Source organism: Talpa occidentalis, unplaced genomic scaffold (genome assembly GCF_014898055.3).
Source record: "Talpa occidentalis isolate TD23 unplaced genomic scaffold, MPIMG_talOcc4v2.1 talOcc4.7, whole genome shotgun sequence".
In the NCBI taxonomy this organism is placed as follows: Eukaryota; Metazoa; Chordata; class Mammalia; order Eulipotyphla; family Talpidae; genus Talpa; species Talpa occidentalis.
The window spans coordinates 125701525-125722081 of NW_023605083.1; the positions used below are offsets into that span (position 1 = coordinate 125701525).

General features: G+C 46.3%; 1 protein-coding gene and 1 pseudogene across 1 annotated transcript in view; one reads left to right on the forward strand and one right to left on the reverse strand.

Annotated features, from left to right (window-relative positions):
- The window catches only part of BPTF (bromodomain PHD finger transcription factor), a 133893-nt gene extending 121054 nt beyond the window's left edge, over window positions 1–12839 (reverse strand). The window contains 3 exon segments of the mRNA XM_054689287.1: window positions 12238–12597; window positions 12600–12641; window positions 12644–12839. Coding sequence (XP_054545262.1) covers window positions 12238–12597; window positions 12600–12641; window positions 12644–12839 — 598 coding nt within the window.
- A 2820-nt stretch (window positions 12840–15659) lies between these two features.
- LOC119231617 (mitochondrial import inner membrane translocase subunit TIM14-like) lies at window positions 15660–18331 on the forward strand (annotated as a pseudogene).
- Window positions 18332–20557: the final 2226 nt, after the last annotated feature.

Consider the following 20557-nt stretch of genomic DNA (forward strand, 5'->3'; position numbering starts at 1 on the left):
CAACACTTGGTAAACCGAAGGCAAAGAAATGCAAAAGGTAAAATATATCAGAACAAAGAGAGAACCACCACAATGAGATTATCACTTCACACCTCTTAGGATGACTATCATTAAAAAGATAAGATAGGACCTCCCTGGTTGCACAGGGATTAAGTCTCAGCGCTATCATCTCTGAGGCCTGAGTTTGATCCCTAGACAGGAAGCTGACCCACATATGGCACAGCAGACCTCTCCTGTCTCACCCTCTGTTCCCCTCAGCAGTGTATTTCAATAGATCCACCTGTTCTGCTCCCCACTGTCTCTGGTGTATCCTTTCACCACCACTACCACCTCTGGCCTACATGCCAGTTCTTGTATGCATAAATAAATGAAAACAAATCTTAAAAAGATGAGATATCAATTACTGGCAAAGATAAGGGAAAAAAAGGTAGCCCTTATGAACTGGTTTATGGGCATGTAAACTGGTTTAATCAGTAGGGAAAATGGTATGGAGTTTCCTCAAAAAAATTAAAAATAGGGGCCTCCCTGGTGGCGCAAAGGGTTAAGACTCAGCACTACGAAGCTATCTGCAGCCACTGCAACACGAGTTCGATCCCCAGCCAGGGAGGTGACCCGCATGGAGCAGCAGACCTCTCCTGACTCACCCACTGCTCCCCTCAGCAGTGAATTTCAGTCAATCTGCCTGTTCTGTTCCCCACTCTGTTTCTGGTGAATCCTCTCATCCCCACAACTCTGGCCTGTACCCCAGTTCTTGTATGCATAAATCTTTTTTAAAAATTAAAAATAAAACTACCATATGATCCAGAAATCCCATTTCTAGGCATATATCCAAAGGAAATGAAATTACTGTCTCAAAGAAGTATCTGTATCCCCACGAACTCTGTAGCATCATTTACAATAGTCAAAGCATGGAAAAAACCTAAATGTCCATCAAAAGGTAAATGAAGAAAATGTGAGCTAAGCATAAATATATGCATGTGATGGAATATTATTTGGCCATAAAAAAGGTATCCTGACATTTGTGATAACATGGATTTTCAAACCTTGAGACCATTATGCAGAGTAAAATATCAGGCAAAGAAAGACAAATACTATATGCTCTCAGAAATGAATGGAATCTAAAGAAACCAAACTCACAGAAACAGAAGTGACTGATGGATGCCAAAGGTAGGGTAGGGATGGCATGGTGGGGTGACAGGTGAAGGTGGTCAAGAGGTACAAACCTCAGCTACAAGATCAGTAAGTTCTGGGTATGTAAGGTACAGCATGGTGAGTATAGTTAACAACAATGTATATTTCAACAATCTTGAAAGTTCTCATCATCAGAAAAAAGTATATTTACGTGAGGTGATGGATACTAATTAAACTTACTGTGTCAATCATTTTGCAGTATATACATATATCAAATCATTATGTTGCATACCTTAAACTATTACAATGTTATCTGGCAACTGTATCACAAAACTGGGGGTGGGGGAAGGAATAAGAAAAAGAGGAGACATAAGCAGTTAGGCAACTTCAGGTAATCTGTGGAATATGGAAAATGATAAGAGAGGTGTCTGACTCACTAGAGAGGCCAGCTGAGGATGTGGAGGTACCGGGTGCCCTGGACATGGGGGTTTAGAAAGTTCAGGGTTCATAAAAGGGAAACAAACTAAAACAAGGTGATAGCCCTAACCATGTTCCCTCCCCAGCTTCCTAAGACATACTGCTCTCAGGCTTCCCTTAAGAAACCAGACTCACAGGAGGAAAATTAAAAGAACAAAAGAGAAACAAACCAAAATACACACAAACAAAAACTGGGCTTCCACCAAAGACAAAGTTTTGCACACTGCGATATTACAGTGACACCCTCTGGTTGACAAGTCATGCCCTTCAAAAAGTGCTTCAGTGCCTCACTCCTAGATATGAACAACTAGGCAAGACAAGACATTTGAATGAAGTCTCCAATACATAAACAAAAAAACTAAAACAGAAGAATGGAAATCTGAAGACAAAAACTGTAAATGTGCTTAGACAGGTACGAGAGGATGGTGCATCCAGTAAGAGGATGCTCTGAAAAAGGAAGAGAGAGGCCTCCCTGGGAGCCTGGGGGTTAAGTATTAGCACTATCATGAATGAGGCCGGAGTTCAAGCCCTGGCCAGGGAGCTGACCCACATATAGCGCAGCAGACCTCTCCTGTCTTGCCCACTGCTCCCCTCAGCAGTGTATTTCAGTAGATTGGCCTGTTCTGCTCCCCCATTCTGTCTCTGGTGAATCTTCTCAGCCCCCATACCTCTGGTCAACACCCCAGTTCTTCTAATTTTTTTTTAATTAAAATAAATAAAAGGGCCCACCAAGTACCCAGCACAATGAATGAAAAGAAAGCCATAGCAAGGAATATGGTATAGGCAAAATCTAGTAATATTGGAAGTCATGAAAAGAGCCCTTTAGAAAGGAAATTTTTAAAAAGGTCAGACATGAAGGAAGTAATCAGACTGTCTCTAGCCTTCTCCACAGCAACATTAGCTGCTGGAACACAATAAAACAAATCTTTCAAGTGAAATTGAGTTTCAGATTTCAAATCCTATACTTGGCCAAGCTATCTATGACGTACTACAACTGAAAAAGGCATTTTAGACATGTAATGATAACAGAAGGGAAGTTTTATTGCTCATACACCCATTCTTAGGAGCAACTAGAGGTTGTGTTGAAAAAGAAAAGACAGGGCCTCCCTGGTGGCTCAAGGGGTTAAGCACCGCACTACCACGCAATCCGCAGCCTCTGCAAGCACGAGTTCGATCCCTGGGCGGCCAGAGAGCAAACCACGTGGCGAAGCACACCTTTCCTCTCAAGCCCGCTGCTCCCCTCAGCAGTATATTTCAGTCAGTCTGACTGTTCTGTTCCCCACTCTGCTCTGGTGAATGCTCTCACCCCCCGCATCTCTGGCCTGTACCCCAGCTCTTGTATACATAAATAAGTCTTAAAAAAAAAAAAAAAAGAAAAGAAAAAGAAAAAGACAGATGTAGGATCCAAGAAACAGAATCAACATGGGAAAACATCAAAAAGAAGTCCCGTATGATGTCCAGAAGACCTAGAGAACCACCAGCCCGGCTCAGTCGAAAAGAGAGAGCAACAAGGAGAAAAAGTAACTGTTACATTTTCGGAAAAGGATAAATGATAAGATAGTTTACAAACCTGATAGTGCACTGGCCAGGCACAAAAAGAAAAAAACACAAAAACAACCCATAATATAGTACACTTTTCATTTGATTGTGAGTTATATTTACATAGTTTTAATAGCATAATAAATCCCTAAGATTTACCCCCAAAACAAGCAATAACTATAATGGGAGGATAAACAGAATACTTTCTAATTATACCAATTATATTAGAACTAAATCCTCATCTACCATAACAAAGTCAAGAGAAAAGTCTAAAAATCGATAAATCAAATAAAGCATATTATTTTAAAATACTATGGTAAATACCAGAAAGAAAGAAAAAAACAGCTGTAAGAATTGAAAGCCAGTATCTCTAGAGAGCTCTCAGGGTAGAAAGAGGTTCAGCAGGGAACTGTTTTCTGTTCACTCCGAACCTTTAATACTACTCTAATATATTTCCCCATGTTTACGTACTACTTTGGTAGAAACAGTGATATGGGAAAACCTTGCTATACAGCCAGTAAAAAACAATCAGTTTGTTTAATATGATCCTAGTTATATCTTTTTAAGAATATGTAGCTAAAAACACATTCCAGAAAATGGAATTTTCAGAACACATGCATTTCCAGTGGTTATCTTTGGCTGGTGAGATTACAGATGATTTTCATTGTTCTATTATGTGTATTTTCCCAAAAGAGTAAATGTGCACTATTTTTATAATTTTTCACTGCAATTTTTAAAAACAACCTGAGCTAGATGAGCTCTCAGGGGAAGGAGGAAGACAGTGAAAGGGATACAGGCTGGTCTAAAAACCTGGAAAACTGGCTTTTAAAGACGCAGCAGAGAGAGATGGCATGGAGGAACTTACCAAAAGAGTCAGAAATACCAAGAGTGCTTTCCCTAAATGGTCATTATAAATAACTGAAGTAAGTTTATTACTTAGTGTAGCCCTAGAATAAATCAAACTAAATTTTTTAAAAAGGTAAGTTAAACATTCAATAGTTCTTTTAAGGGGAAGAAATAAAACTTTCACTGTGCCTTTTTACTTACATGTGCACCTCAAAATAATTTTATTGTTTGTGAGTCAGCTGAGAGTTTTTCACAGAATAAAACAGCACCCCATTACATTGTAGGTCAAGTCTGTATCTCCACAGAAATCATCCTTAGCTCTGGGCCAAATTAAGACAAGAATACCTAACATTTATGAACTCTTTACCCTGTGCCGGGCATTCTAAGTATTTCACATGTATTAACCCATTTAACCCTCACAACACCTTGAATTAAGCAGTATGATACCTCAATGTAACTGAGGAAAGTGGGGTCCCAGAGCTGAGTAAACTGCCCATCATCACAAAGTGCAGTTTTAAACCCATGAAGTGAGGTTCCAAATGCTTCAGTCTTTAAACCTATTTTATACTATATTCTACTTCTCTAGATTCTTGACGTTCAAAGTTTTATTTACCCCCTTTAAAAGAACTGATATGGGCCTCCCCGGTGGCGCAGCGGTTGAGCGCTGTGCTGTGAAGCTGTCTGCAGCCTCTGCAGCATTGGTTCGATTCCCCGTCAGCCAGGGAGAATCCCACATGGCACAGCAGACCTCCCCTGTCTCGCCCGCTGCTCCCCTTAGCAGTGTCTTCGGTCCGTCTGCCTGTTCTGCACCCTGCTCTGGCTCTGGTGAATTCTCTCACCCTCCCGCGCTTCTGACCTATACCCCAGTTCGTGCATAAGATAAACAATCTTTTCAAAAAAAGAACTGATATGAAGCCCTCCCTGGTGGTGCAAGGGGTTAAGAGGCAACCTATGAAGTTATCTGCAGCTGCTGTAGCACCAGTTCGATCCCCGCCCAGGGAGCTACCCACATGGCGCAGCAGACCTCTCCTGACTCGCCTGCTGCTCCTCTGAGCAGTGTATTTCAGTATATCTGCCAGTTCTGTTCCCCACTTTTGTCTCTGGTGAATCCTCTTCCCCACACACACACACACCTCTGGCCTGCACCCCATAAATAAATAGATCTTTAAAAAAAAAAAAAAGAACTGATATGCGTCTTTACACCGATAGTGTGGAGATCAATGGTGTGAGTGCACTTACACCGGGTCTTCTCTGAAAAAGTCTTTCTGGAATAAATTGCCCAAGCTTTCTTAAGGCAATCCAAAAATCAGAGCTATTTTGGAGACTTACAACACAGTTCTTGTTCATCTAAAGAGAATTTCCCAGTTAAAATTGTCAAGAAACAAGTTTGGTTACAATGATTCTATTAAAATTGTATTTGTAATGATCCAGCAGTCTCACTCCTCGGATATTATATCCAGGAGAAATAAAAACATGCTGTCCAGAAAGAATGAAAAAAAAAAAAAAAACTATACATAAATGTTCACAGCAGCACTAGTGATAACAGTCAAAACGTGGACACAATTCAAATGTCTGTGAATTGATCAAAGGAGAAGCAAAATGTGATATGATCATATAAATTTGGAACATTCTTTAAATACAGTACTGATCCTGCTACAACATGCATGAACCCTGAAAATACTATGCTTGTGAGAAAGGTCACATTGGGTGTGATTTCATCTCTATGAACTGTCCATAAGGGACAAATCAATAGACAATAAAAGTAGGTTGCCAGGGGCTGGATGAGTGGAGAGTGAGAAGAGGGAGTGCTATGAGTAGGGGGCTTCTTCTGGGAGGTGATAAAAATGTTCTGGAAGTAGGTAAGGTGATGTTGCACAACTCTGTGAATATACTAAAAACCACTGAATTAGTCACCTTTTAAAAGGGTGAATTTTATGGGTATGTGTATTATATCTCAATAAAGCTGCTACTTTAAAAACTGAATTTTTGTTAAATGTTGCTGGAAAGTTACTCAGTAATTTAGATGTCCCATAAATGTTAGCTATTATTGTTACCATTTAAATCAATCATTCAGGGGCCTCCCTGGTGGCACAAGGGGTTTTAAGCACCGCACTATGAAGCAATCTGCAGCCTCCGCAGCACGAGTTCAATCCCCAGCCAGCTAGGGAGCTACCCACATGGCACAACAGACCTCTCCTGTCTCGCCCACTGCTCCCTTCAGCAGTGTTTTCAGTCAATCTGCCTGTTCTGTTCCCCACTCTGTCTCTGGTGAGTCCTCTCACCCCCCACATCTCTGGCCTGTACCTCAGCTCTTGTATGCATAAATAAATAAATTTTAAAAAAAATCATTCAGGGGTCTCCCTGGTGGCACAAGGGGTTAGACACAGCACTATGAAGCTGTCCACAGCCACTGCAACAATTCGATCCCCGCCCAGGAAGGTGACCCACATGGCGCAGCAGACCTCTCCTGCTGCTCCCCTCAGCAGTGTATTTCAGTCAATCCACCTATTCCACTCCTCACTCTGTCTCTGGTGAATCCTCTCACTGCCCCCCTCCCCCGGCCTGTACCCTAGTTCTTGTATGTATAAATAAATGTTAAAAAAATAAATCATTCAGGGCCTCCCCGGTGGCGCAGTGGTTGAGCGCTGGGTTGCGAAGCTGCCCGCGGCCTCTGCAGCGCCGGTTTGATCCCCGGCTGCTCCCCGGCCACCGGAGGAGGGTCCCACATGGCGCGCAGACCTCTCCTGCTGCCCGCTGCTCCCCTCAGCAGTGTACTTCGGTCCTTCTGCCTGCTCTGCTCCCCGCTCTGGCTCTGGTGAATTCTCTCACCCTCCCGCACTTCTGACTGTACCCAGTGCATGTATAAACAAAACAAACAAACAATAAATAAAAAAACATGCCTCTATTAAAAAAAAAAAAATTAAAAAAAAAAAAAAAAAAATAAATCATTCAGCAAGCAACAGCTGAATAATAAAATATAATGATATATATACCAGTAGGCAAAACACTGTGATTATATTTAGTTATATGCATTTTAATTCCTTCTGTATGATTTTACCTTCAATCTTTTAAAGTGCATTTTGCAAATAATATTCTGCCTCCTGAGATTTGTCATTTTAAAGGGCGCAAGTCATGAAAATAATTAGAAAGGGGGTCAGAACTAAACCAGCGCTAAGTTTGCAGTCAAGACTTCAAGTTATCTGCCAGAAGCAGGCATTCAAAAAGACCACGGTGAGTGACAGTTCTCTGGAAAGGCAGCTCCAGGAAAGCGGGATTTGAGTCTGGGAGGGAAGAATCGATTCAATGCAGAGAGGGTATCTGCTAGGATTTGCTTGGTCTGTGTCCCCCGGATTACTGTTCCTCCTCCACCATCTCCACCTCCACCACCTTCTCACTTCCTCCACTCTCCCTCCCTGGATCTGTGATGACAGGGAGGATGCAGGTATTGAGGTGTTGGGAAGGGAGGACCTAACAGGAGAGACCAGAGCGGCTGACCTTAACACTCAAACCCGGCGGCGCACAGACCTTTCACTACACAGCTCCATTTTCAAGCACACACCAGAAAAGCGGATGAGCTTGAACTGCGGGCAAGACTATTACTGCAGACCTCAGACACTCCTCTTTACTACTCACAGGTCACATTGCCCAACTTTTTAATAATGCTTTGGGGTCCTCATTTTCTTTCTTTTAATTCTCATGTTTAACCTCTTCAGGTACTGATACCTGAAAAAAAGATCTCATTAATTTCCCTCATTATCTTGAATTCCCATTGCTCCTGAAAGCATGTCTTAAAGAAACATATTTGAGGCATTTGTCTGTCAACACTTTGGATGTTGTCAAGACCTGGAGAACTCTGAAGTCCCACCTGAACTGATTTTCCATCCTGGGCTACAAAATCTTGAACCAGATCCCTAGCAGCTAATTTATCCTCTTCCAATCCATCCTGCAGAACAGAAGCTGCGCCAAATTTCCTAACATTCACTGAAATCATCTTCCACTTGTTTCCAGATTTTCCAATTGATCTCTAATACCCACAAATGAAACCGATCTGAATTACATTTGAAAGAGGTAAATTTCAAAAATTAGGGGGGGGGGTAAGGGAGGAGGAGGCGTGGCTGCACTCCTGGCTTAAAAGTATTCCCATGATTTGATACGGTTTGGTTGCACTGCTCCCGCATGGTGCTAATGGAAACACAGTTTATCTTTTGGGAGGTCTAGGAGAGAGAAGTGACCAGGATCACCACTCCAGTACAAACTTTACTGGACAGATGAGGGAGGGGAGATACAAATCCTCTACAACATGGTTCTCCAGCCTCTGCCCAACAATGGAGCTTTGCAATTTATTTCCTATGCACATACTCAGGCTCTTGCTAAACCAGGTTACTGCCCACACCTTACTATCAGTACATTAGTTCATGCAGCTCCTCCCTGTGTTCATCCATCCTCATTGTCCAAATGCCCATTCCGGAAGCTGACACCCACACCAACTCCCCCGAACAGGGAACTCGCTTCCTTGCCCTCCTTTCAATCTCCAATGTACTTTGTACCTCAGGTGTAGCAATCAGAATTACACATATAATGAAAAGATATTTGGTGGACACTGGTGTGAATAAACATTGCCAAATGAGTAACAACTTCTGCTTTAGAGAATTCTACAGTTCATTCATGGAATCTGTGCCACTGATCTCCACTGTCATTATTCTTAGAGGGCATAAATCACTGACACTCCAAGGTAACACCAGAGCTTCTGCTCTCTGGGGTCATGAGAGGTTCCAAATTTCAAAATTCTAGGTAAGTATTCTCAGAAGTTCCACACTAGTTAAATTCAAGAACCATTCTGTCTCAAGTCAGGTTTAATTTTTTAATCCGCAAAAATTTAGTTTCAAAGTGCTGTCAGAATTCTACCAAACACATGTCTATTCAAAAGTTTCTACAGAATTCTTCTCAATGTAATGGCAAAGTATGTCACAAAACCTGTACACTGAAATAACTCTAAATTTTAACAAACAAAATAAACAAAAACGTGATTCAGCCAAATGCCTCTAGCTTATGCAAAACCAGATTATTTCAATTCTGTATTAATGCGCTGTCAGTCCTATAGAAATATTTGCTTGTGAATACTTAAGTACTTAAAACTTTTCTCCATAAAAGGAAAATATTTACTCTCCAGTGAATATTTTTAATCTATGACTTTAGAAAACTGGGCTGGGTCTCCCTGGTGGTGCAAGGGGTTAAGCACAGCACTGTGAAGCTACCCGCAGCCTCTGCAACACGAATTTGATCCCCAGCCGGCCAGGGAGCTACCCACATGGTACAGCAGACCTCTCCTGTCTCACCCGCTGCTCCCCTCAGCAGTGTATTTCAGTCTGCTTGTTCTGTTCCCCACTGTCTCTGATGAATCCTCTCTCTCTCACACACACATACCCCCCTACCTCTGACCTGCACCCCAGTTTTTGTATGCATTAATAAATAAATCTTTAAAAAAGAAAATTGGGCTAGTAAGTAATCAATGTCTTTGCATCATCCACAGTCACATAACCTACAGAGAATTCAATAGATAAAAAGATGAGTTCTTTTTTTATAATAGGAATTTCAGGCGGCATTCTTGTCTACAAAAATTAAGCAAGCTTCTAAATTATCAACAAAGTACACTCCTCTTTCAGCCTTCATAGTGCAGCAGTATTCATATCCACCAATCATATATTTTACGTGCTACAACATGGTTCTCCAGGTACTGCCCAAAAATGAGCAAGGTACTGAGATATCTTAAACCAGTCCTAGAACCTTTTTCTTCCAAATCATACACACATACATGCACATTTAGCTAACAGGCTTCTTCCCAGCCTTTACTATCTGCAAGTACAAACAAAAAACTCATGAAATGGGTGTCTAGCTTAAACACCTCAGTGTCACAAATTGTTACTCATTTTAGGCAAGTGGACATATTCCGAAAACTTAGAATATAAAATGTATCATCTCTTTTACCTTAATCTTATGAAATAAATTGTTTCAAAAAGTAAAACATTCAACAAGTTAACACAATCCAGGAAAGAAAGAAAAATACCTGGCAGGCAGGCTCAAAACACAGTAATTCTGTTACTAAAAACATTCTATTGTTTGTCTAACAAAATCTAATTAGACCAATTTTTAGCTTCCCAAATCCAAAATATTTAGGAGTTATGACATCCACTGTAGAATTATCAAAACTTCATCTCTGACAAGTTCTCACCTACTAACAATCACTTATCCAACCAATCTTTGATAAGCACCTGCAACGTGTAAAGACACTGCTAGGAAGGGCAGGGAATAGAAGATAAATTCAACATAAAAAAATATAATCCTTAATTTCATATTAAAATAGAACAAGTATACACAGATGAGTTCATAAAGGAAAAAAAAAAGTCATGGAAAGAATTGAACACTTCCATTTTTTAAAAGGAAACCTAGCCAAAAATTGGGACTTAATTAATTCAGCATATGCCCACATACCCATCCTCAGTATTATTTGCCAGGCCTTCAAAGAAGAGTTCAAGTTAGCTGAATGCCCTGCCCAAATGCCTTAGCTCAGTCTACCCTAAAAAAAACTTCCTCCAATAGTGTCTTTCCAGTCTGGTGTCTTTCAATTCTTTGCTCTTGATAGAAAAGATCAGATTGTGATTTAAGGTCAAAATTATTACTATAAAAGATGTACTAAATTAAGTTGGCAAGAAATGAAAACTGACATGTAGTGCCTTCCACTTACAAGAAATAAATACAGGACACTTGATTCATCCCCTCATTCTGCCAACCTCCCCCTGCAAAGCCAGGCTGATATTCTGTCAGGCAAAATTAATTACCTTTTTCATTTCTGTGAGGGCAGTCTAGGTGGGTTTACATCTGGCTTAACACTCGTGTTCCTTCAAGAAGGAGCTAAGCATTTACAAAAACCGGAAACATTTAAATTTAACCACTTCTGTCCCAGTCTCTTTTAACAACAAGAGACACAGCTTAATTACTTTTAAGACCCTACCTCCTCATAAACGTTGTAAATGGCCTTACAACCGCACTCTAAGGTAACCCAGATATACAAAAATATAAAGGAAAAAATCGTATAGGTTGTTGTTACAAGTTATTTTTTCACAAATTAGTGACCCGCAACTAGGTATTTAATACAAAGCAGTAATTGTGTGTTGTTGTGCTTTAAAAAAAAAAAAAAAAAAAAAAAAGTGCATCTCAGCATCAGCTGAGAGAAACTTTCTGTGAGAAAGCAGAGGAGGAGTCACCATGGAGAAATGCACTAGAGATCCAGGGAGGACTTTCATCCTTCCAGACAGAACGAAAAGGAAAAGTCATTTTGTCATAAATTCCCGGACACTTCTCCGTGCGGATTTGGAAGTTGGTCCAAAAGTTCATCCGCAGCAATTAGGTCTGCGTGATAACTCACTCCCGTCTCCTGCAACAGGTGACTTCCTTTCTCGGGGACAGGGATCAAATTAGTGAAGACACGGGCTCCTGCGGTTTCCTACTCTCCTGCCGGACTTGACCAAAACGCTGCTGGATCGGGTGCACTACCCAATTTGTTTTGGTTTTGCCTGGCTTTCCGCTTTGCTTTTGAATCAGCCATTTACCAGCAACTGTTGCACGAGCCCATCAGCGCCCGAGAATAAAAACAAACACACAGGACCAGATAAGGCTCCTGCCACTGCAACCCCTACACTTCCTCCACACAACCTGGAAACCACACAGCCAGGGGTGTGAGCAGAAGCGTGTTGTGTGTGTGTGTGCGCGTGTGTGTGTGTGTGTGTGAGTTCGCGTGCCACAACCCGCCTATCGCCTCGATTCCTTTTAAGGAACAGATAATATAATAAAAACCTAAGCGAGACCACATTAGAAATGCAAAGCGCTTGGCGGAACAAGAGGCTTCTTTCATTCCAAACACCCAAACCCAAACAGGGGGGCGACGCAGGCCGTGGCGAGGCGTGTGCCAAAGTTTCGGTCCAGCCCGGGGAGCCGCTGCACTGGCACAAATTTTGAAGAGGAAAGAGAGGGGGCGGGGGGGGTGGAGAGCGAGTGTGTGGCCTGCAAACTGCAACAATGCAATCTCCATTTTGAACAATGCGCCTCTTTCCTCGCTAAATGCAGTTTTTCGCCCCTGGACGCGCCGTCGCGGCCCCCCCGCCGGGGGGGGCGGGCGGGGGCGCCCCGCGAGGGCGCGGGCCGGGGGAGGGGAGCAGGGGCGGCCGCGGCGGCGGGCGGGGCGGGTACCTGGGGTGCTGCTGTAGGTGCTGTGGCTCCTGAAGCTGCTCTCCGTGCAGTAGCTGGCGTCGTCGTCGTCGTCCTCCATCTCCTCGGGGTAGTCCGAGTCCTCGTCGTCCTCGTCCATGCCGTCGTCGTCGTCGTCCTCGGAGTCCTGGGTCTCGTCGGCGTCGCCGTCCTCCTCCTCCTCCTCCGAGACCATGTCCTCCTCGTCCTCGTCCTCCTCCTCGCTCTCGTGGTCATCGTACACCACTTTGTTGACGGCCCTCCGGGCCGGGGTGGTCCGGGCCAGGTGGCCGCCCCCGCCCCCCGTCCTGCCGCCCCCGCCTCCTCGCCCCCCCCGGCCCGGGGCGCTGGTGCTGGGGGGGCCGGCGGCGGCGGCGGCGGCTTCCTCCGGCTGCTGCTGCCCCCCTGGGCGAGCCCAGCCGCGTCTTGGGCGCCACCTCAGCCTGGGCGGCGGCCCACCTGCCCCGGCTGCTGCCGCGGTGCCGCGAGCGCAGCCCCCCGATGGGTCCGGACGTGGGCGGCGGCGGCGGCGGCGGGGCCGGGGCGCAGCGCTCCGCCGCGGGCGCCGCGGGCTGCTTGGGCGGCCTGCCCCGCCGGCCCCTCATGTCGGAGCCGCGGCGGGGGGAAAGGGAAAGCGGAGGGGGAGGGGCGGGCGAGGGGGGCGGCGGGGGCGCCGGGGCCGGGGGGAGGCCCGCGGGGCCGGGCGGGAGGGGCCCGGCCGGCGGAAGCGGGTGGAGGGAGAAGGCTCAAGCCGAATTGCTGGGGCCCCACTCCGGATCGCCTTCAGCCGCCATCTTGTTTCTTCCCTCTCGCTCGGTGACTGGGGGAACCGACAGCGGCCGCAGGCCCGGAGCGCGGTCACGTGAGCTGCGCCGCCGACGAGCCGGGGACGGAGCGAGGCCGCGCGGCGGCCGCTAGGGGGAGCGCGGGAGCGCCGGGTCGGGGGCGGGGAGCCGGGGCGCCGCGGAGCGCGGCCGCGTCCGGGCGTCCGGACCGCCGGGGCGCGCCCCTCGCCGAGCGCGCCCCTCGCCGCGGCCCGGGGAGACGCCCCAGCTCGGCGGGGCCTCCCTCCCGCGCCGCCCCCGCCGGGCTCGGAGGGGAGGCGGGAGGCGCCCTCGAGCTCCGCGCCCCGTCGTCCCCCTGGGGAAATCGCTGCTGAAGAGAGTTAGGGTGTCGCGGGGGGTCGACTCGGGCGACGGAGGAAGATGAACTTGGGGAGCGGCCGAGCCCCCTGAAGTGTGAAACTTAGCACGCTTGGTCCCAGCGCCCTGAAATTGAGGCCGGTGACGAGCGTCCCGGCGGTGCCAGCAGCCACGCCTTCGGCGGCCGGACCCTGAGGCGTGTCACCCCGGGCTCCCGGCACTGAGGGCCCCCCCAGAAACCTCGGAGAAACTCCCTCAGTCCACCACTTGCCAGTCTCCTTCCCCCCCTCCCAGAGTCCCAGCTTGAAACTCGACCACCAGCAAATTGCGCGTCTGCAGTGGAGAGACTGCCCACCTCAGCCCACCTCCACAAGTGCTGTGTTGTGTGATGGGGAGAGAACCCTAGTTTCTTCACAAGCCATCAGGGCCCACCATAGCCTAGGGACCCAAATGTGATGAAATTTCAGGCTGCCCTGTTCTCAGTCAGGGTTAGTCAACTCTCTCTCGGTGGTCAAGGTCGGCTCTGGGGATGAGAGAGGCTTGGAAGCATAATATATTAACAGCCCCTGAAATCCGTGACAGCCAAACGGGGGTGTAAAGAAAAATAGCTAATTTGATTTTGTCCAAGTGGCTGATTACAATCTATTTAGCAGGCTAGAACGCATAAGAGAAAGGAAAATTACAGGCACTAGTTGCCAAATGAATTGATTGGATATAATTCGATTGAGGTACAGGGGGGCACGCTTGCATGGCATCAGCGATCAGGTCAGTACTAGGGGAGTCAATCAAGTGTGCGAGGTGAGGACTGGCAAGTAGAAGTGCCCGTGTTTTGTTTATGAGGAATGTGGGGATGTAGGCCTCAAAAGGCCAGAACTTCCAATTTTTCTAGAGAAGGTGGAAATGTGTGTGTCACCTGAAATCTCTTGATTTTTGAATGTTGGCAACTAAGGGAATTTTTAAAAAACACTTCAGATTGATCAAAATGAATGCAGATGTAGCCCAAAGTTTACCAGATTGCAACATGTGTCCAGCGCTGTGTACAATGCTGTGTACTCCAGGGAATCAAAGATATTAAAAATGTTCATAGCCTTCCGAATTGATAATCTAATAGTGGAGGAGACCCATTGGCAAAAAATAAATCACAATAGATTATGCCACCAGGAGAGAGATTTTTGTATTGGAGTTTTTTACTATTTATTTTTGCATAGAACTGGGGTGCAGGGGGTGAGAGGATTCAGAGACAGCGTGGGGAGTGTAACGTGGGTCAGCTCCCTGGCTGGCGATTGAACTCAGGCCATCGCGGTGATAGCACTGAGACTTAAACCCTAGGCCACCAGGGAGGCCCTGTGTTGGAGTTTTTAGTTGCAAGGAACAGAAACTGACTCAGACTCATTTCAACAGAAAAGGAACTCATGAGGCGGCAGCGGACGCCTCTGGAGCTGCTGGTCCCGAGTATAAAAGGGATCCAAGCTCTCAGTCCAGCGGGCTCCATAGCACTGTATTCCACGGGCCATTGCGTTATTCTGTAGGTCAACTGCTTTTGGTTGTTGGGGTTTGCTAGGACAACAGTTTCTTCTTTAGCTGTAAAGTTAGTACCTCGGTTAGATGCTCCTGTGGATTGAATGTTTATATCCGACCTCCCCCAAACCACCCAAAATTCATACGTTGAAACCCTACCTGCTAATGTGATGGTTATTAGGAGCTGGGACCTTTGGGAGGTAACTAGGATTACATGAGCTCGATCATGAGGGTGGAGCTCCCATGACTAGAATCAATGTCCCTTTAAAATAAAGGGAGATCTTGCTTCCTCCCCTCTGTGCTACCAAGATCTGTGTGTGTGCCCCCATCTATATATATGTAGATATAGATATAGATAGATATAGAGATAGATAGATAGATAGATAGATAGATAGATAGATAGATAGATATAGATGGGTAGGCATGTATGTGTGTGTGTGTCCTATACAGAGAGCTAAATATTATGCATATATCTGCTAGTCTGTTACCAGAAAAGGGCTCTCTCCAGAACCAACCATAATGACATGGATTTCAGACTTCCAACCTCCAGCACCATGAAAAATAAATTTCTTTTTTTTAGTGTGTGGGTTCTTTTTTTTTTTTTTTTTTAGATTTATTTATTTATTTATACAAGCACTGGGTACAGTCAGAAGCGCAGGAGGGTGAGAGAATTCACCAGAGCCAGAGCGGGGAGCAGCACAGGCAGAAGGAACAAAGTACGCTGCTGAGGGGAGCAGGCTACAGACCTGAACCAGTAAAGACAGCATGGCGGCTGGGCTGCCTGGCCCCACCACCAACAGTGTGACGGCTCCGTGACCCTACTGGCTTCTAGTCCAAAGCCTGACGTGGATGTGGCTGCACATCCAGCTGCCACGGAGGCCAGGATGGCGAGTCCCTGGTGCTTCAGGTCACCATGTGGAAGGTTCCCTCAGCTTGGGCAGGAACATGGACTGGCTGTGGTAAGACACACACAGAAGTCAGCGTGATTTGCACTTGGGTCCCCTAGAGAGGGACAATTCACGACCTGCTGAGAGGGCTCAGCAGGACAGAAGACTGGTGAGGAGGGAAGTGACTAGCTCTGGACCTTAGTTCACTCAACCTTGACTGAGCCCCAGTTTCCTCACAAATCAGTTAGGGGCCTGGGTTAGATCTGTACCTTGATCTGCTGTTTCACATTATAGCACCAAGTAAACACTAAATGAATAATGAGAGGGGACAATGTGTAATAGAATAATGACAGGGCATAATAATGTGGTATAAAAAACAAAGTTTTCTTTATGGAATATAATTATAATAAAATTAAAACATATAGCATTAGAGAAGATGTCCCACAGTGAATTGGTGGGCTTCCCTGGTGGCACAAGGCGTTAAGCACAGTACAGTGAAGCTGTCCACAGCCTCTGCAGCATGAGTTCGATCCCCAGCCAGGGAGGTACCCACATGGCACAGCAGACCTCTCCTGCCTTGCCCAGTGCTCCCCTCAGCAGTATATTCAGTCAGCCTGCCTGTTCTGTTCCCCACTCTGTCTCTGGTGAATCCTCTCACCTCCTGCTCCTCTGGCCTGTACCCCAGTTCTTGTATGCATAAATAAATAAATCTTAAAAAAAAAAAAAAAAAAAAGAACAGTGAATTTGTAACACTTTCTAAAAAGCCCTTTAAAAAAAAAAAGAACTTGGGCCTCCCCGGTGGCGCAGCGGTTGAGCGCTGGGTTGCGAAGCTGCCCGCGGCCTCTGCGACGCCGGTTCGATCCCCGGCTGCTCCCCGGCCACCGAAGGAGGGTCCCACATGGCGCGCAGACCTCTCCTGCCGCCCGCTGCTCCCCTCAGCAGTGTCCTTCGGTCCTTCTGCCTGCTCTGCTCCCTGCTCTGGCTCTGGTGAATTCTCTCACCCTCCCGCGCTTCTGACTGTACCCAGTGCATGCATAAACAAACAAATAAATAAATGAAACATGCCTCTATTAAAAAAAAAAAAAAAAAAAAAAGAACTTGAACTGGAATCCTGATCCCTAACTTTTTTTCTCAGTTTTGGGTTTTAAATAGCTCCTGCAATTCCTGATCAAGACTCTTGAACAATGATCTCTTTAAATGACAAGAAACTGTTTGCAGGAGTAGGTGATTTTAAGAAATTAAGCTTTTATAACCACTCAAACATTGACAATGGCAGAAATTATAGTTAAGTTATATTTAGAGCTTTTCTTTCATTGACAAAGGTGCTTATAAAATTTCTTGTGGATTCGGGATCCAATCATACTTTTTCATTGCTTGCATTTTTCATAGTCCTAGTAATGTCAAAATCACGGCAAAGTGGGCCTCCCCTGGTGGCGCAGGCATTTTGAGTGCCGCACTGTGAAGCTGTCTGCAGCCTCTGCGGCACCAGTTCAATCCCTGTCAGTGGGGAGCTACCCACATGGCACAGCAGACTTCTCCTGACTTGCCCGCTGCTCCCCTCAGCAGTGTATTTCAGTCAGTCTGCCTGTTCTGTCCCCCACTCTGTCTCTGGTGAATCCTCTCCCCCTCCCGCGCATCTGGCCTGTACTCCGGTTCTTGTATAAAATAAATAAATAAATCTTAAAGAAAAAATCACGGCAAAGTGTGACTTCACGCAACAGCCAGGCGCTGCTGGACTGTGCACCTCACATTTCCACACCTCTTGAATCACCCAAGTATGTGAATGTCTGGGAGGTTAGGACCTGCTTGGTGGCTGCAGTGCTTTCCACGTGGAGTTGGTGGCTGTGGCCACTGAGCTGAGACAAACCTCACTCTGGTAGAGGCAGGGAGGTCAAGGTCAGCGCAGTGGCGCCCTTGGGCAGACCGACCATTGCTGCTGCAGAAGTGCGGGCCATTCTGTTTTGTGAGCCACGAAGCATATGGAACCTCAAGTAAAACAAGAGTTTCAAAGTCTCCCCAAATCTGCCTACAGTGGTGTCCATTACTAAGGTGGGTTTGACCCTAATGTCACAAAAAAAAGGGAAGCAGCTTTAATATGAGGCATAAGCCCTACTGCCCATAGAGGAAAAATAAAAGATAATTACCTACAAATTATGTTCTTATTTTGTAAAGATTTATTTTCATTTATTTATGCATACAAGAATTGGGGTGTAGGCCAGAGGTGCAGGGGTGAGAGGACTCACCAGAGACAGAGTGGGGAACAGAACAGTGGATCCACTGAGATACCCTGGTGAGGGGAACAGCAGTTAAGTCAGAAGAGGTCTGCTGCGCCATGTGGGTCAGCTCCCTGGCCAGGATTCGAACTCATGCTGCAGTGGCTGGTGATAGCTTCATAGTGCTGAGACTTTTACCCCTGAGCCACCAGGGAGGCCCCTACAAATTCTGTTTTTAAATCACCCAGATGTAGGAGGGGGGTCTCCTTACAGAGCAGCCCAGATCAGTGAGGCTAAAGATATCCTAAGTCAAGGTAAAAAGTCAAGTAATATATGATGGACTTTAAGATCTTAGCAGCCTTAAGCATAGGAGGGCTATCTTTTTATTTAAAAACTTCCTCAAGGATAAAAAACTGAAAGTATGTGTGGAGTTTCCAAGCTGCCTGCACCAGAACGCCCTTCACACACTCACCCGCATTTTCTCACTCTTGCCTGCACACTAGATCTAGATCTAGATCATTCCTTCGGGCACCCAGGACACAAACTCCTCCAGGCCCGAGTCTCTAGGCAGCCTGCAGGTGGCTGCAGCCATGGCCCTGTGCTCACCATGCACAGGTCCAGCACCCTGAGAGCTGGAAGGAGGAACATCTCATCCACCCCCCTCCCATTCACCATGCGCTGGTGTGCGCCACAGCTCTCTGACTGCGAATGTCTCCGTTCACGTCCTCTCCACTGTCCCTGTCCCGAAGCTAACAATGTCTGTGATTACATCCTGCTGTGTTCCGTATTTAGGGAGGCAGAATTTGCTAGGATGGATGGGATAAGGAGGTGGAGATGTCTAGGAGACGGTCTGTAATGGGACTGAAGCTCTAGAGAGATGGACACTGGAGATATAATTCTAGATATAATTCTAGATATAATTCTAGATATAATATAATTCTAGATATAATTCTATAATTCTATATAATTTCATCTCATTTCATTGAGATGAAAATGGTGGGTATATGGATAAAGCAAACTGTTATGGAGGAGAGAAGGGGTACCTCGTAGGGAGCCTGGGGGGTCACCTACCTTTCAAGAGCTGGAAGGAAAATAAAGTCTGTTACATGATATAGGAAACGATCAACCAGGGCCTCCCTGGTGCCACAAGGGGTTAAGTCTCAGTACCATGAAGCTATCTGCAACATGAGTTTGACCCTCAGCCAGGGATCTTATCCACATGGCACAGCAGACCTCTTCTGTCTCCCTGCTGCTCCCCTCAGCAGTGTATTTCAGTAGATCTGTTTGCTCTGCTCCCCACTCTGTCTCTGGTGACTCCTCTCACTCCCTCACCCCGCACCTCTGGCCTGTACCCCAGAACTTGTATGCATAAATAAATAAAAATAAATCTTTAAAATAAAGAGAGGGCCTCCCTGGTGGCCCAGCGGTTGAGCACTGGGTTGCGAAGCTGCCCGCAGCCTCTGCAGCGCCGGTTCGATCCCCGGCTGCTCCCCGGCCACGGGAGGAGGGTCCCACATGGCACGCAGACCTCTCGTGCTCCCCTCAGCAGTGTACTTCGTCAGTCTGCCTGTTGTGTTCCCCGCTCTGGCTCTGGTGAATTCTCTCACCCTCCCGCACTTCTGACTGTACCCCGTGCTTGTATAAATAAATAAATCTTTCAAAAATAAATAAAATAAAATAAAGAGAAAGAAGTGATCAACCAGTATCAATACTGGCTTGGGATAAGCTTAGCTGAACCAAAACCAAGCACTGACTGATTAAGGAAACTGTACCCCCAAACCTACAAACATCAAATCCTAGTTTTGCTCCCATGTCTTTGGCTACTTGCCTCAGTTTGGGGAGGACTCATTGACTTCTCCCTGTTGGCTCGGGGTCATTATCCCCAGGTTTCTGTCCTGCTTGCCTGGAACCTGGAGCCCACCCTGGGGACTGCAGTTTCCACATTTCACAAAGCAGCATCTAACCAGCATCGCTGGTCCAGACCTGTGCACATGACTTGTTTCTCAGGCAACCTTTTGGTTAGTTTTCTTACCACCCCGGTACCCAGGAAACAAGTTCCCCAAATTCAAACACAAACATCCTGCTCACCCAGCCCTCCTGCAATCCACCAGTCCCGGGGTGGGGAGGAACACAGCCTGGCTTTAGCTGAGATAGCCCACTGGGAACATAAACATCCTGCAACTTTGAGAGTACCCTGTGCAATGGGCCATGGTGCCCAGTTATCCCAGTTTGCCAAGGACTCTCCCAGTTTTACCACCGCAAGTCTCACCTCTCTGGTTCAGGAAAAGCAGGTCACCTGCAAGGGGGTGTCCTTTTTGAATGACTGCCAAAGGCAAAGGCCTGGAGAAAAGGTGATTGTGCCTCTCAAATAGGAACATGAAGGGGCAGGGGTGGGAGGTGGTGCAGATCTGCTGTAGCTGCTCCCTAGGGGTCCCTTTACAGCGGTCTGCAGAAACAGATGGGGGCAATGGGGCGGTGAAATTTGGGTACAAGATGAATATGGTCCATGTAAGCCCACAGGTTGGAGAGACCCAGGGACTTTCAGGATGTATTTACATAGCGA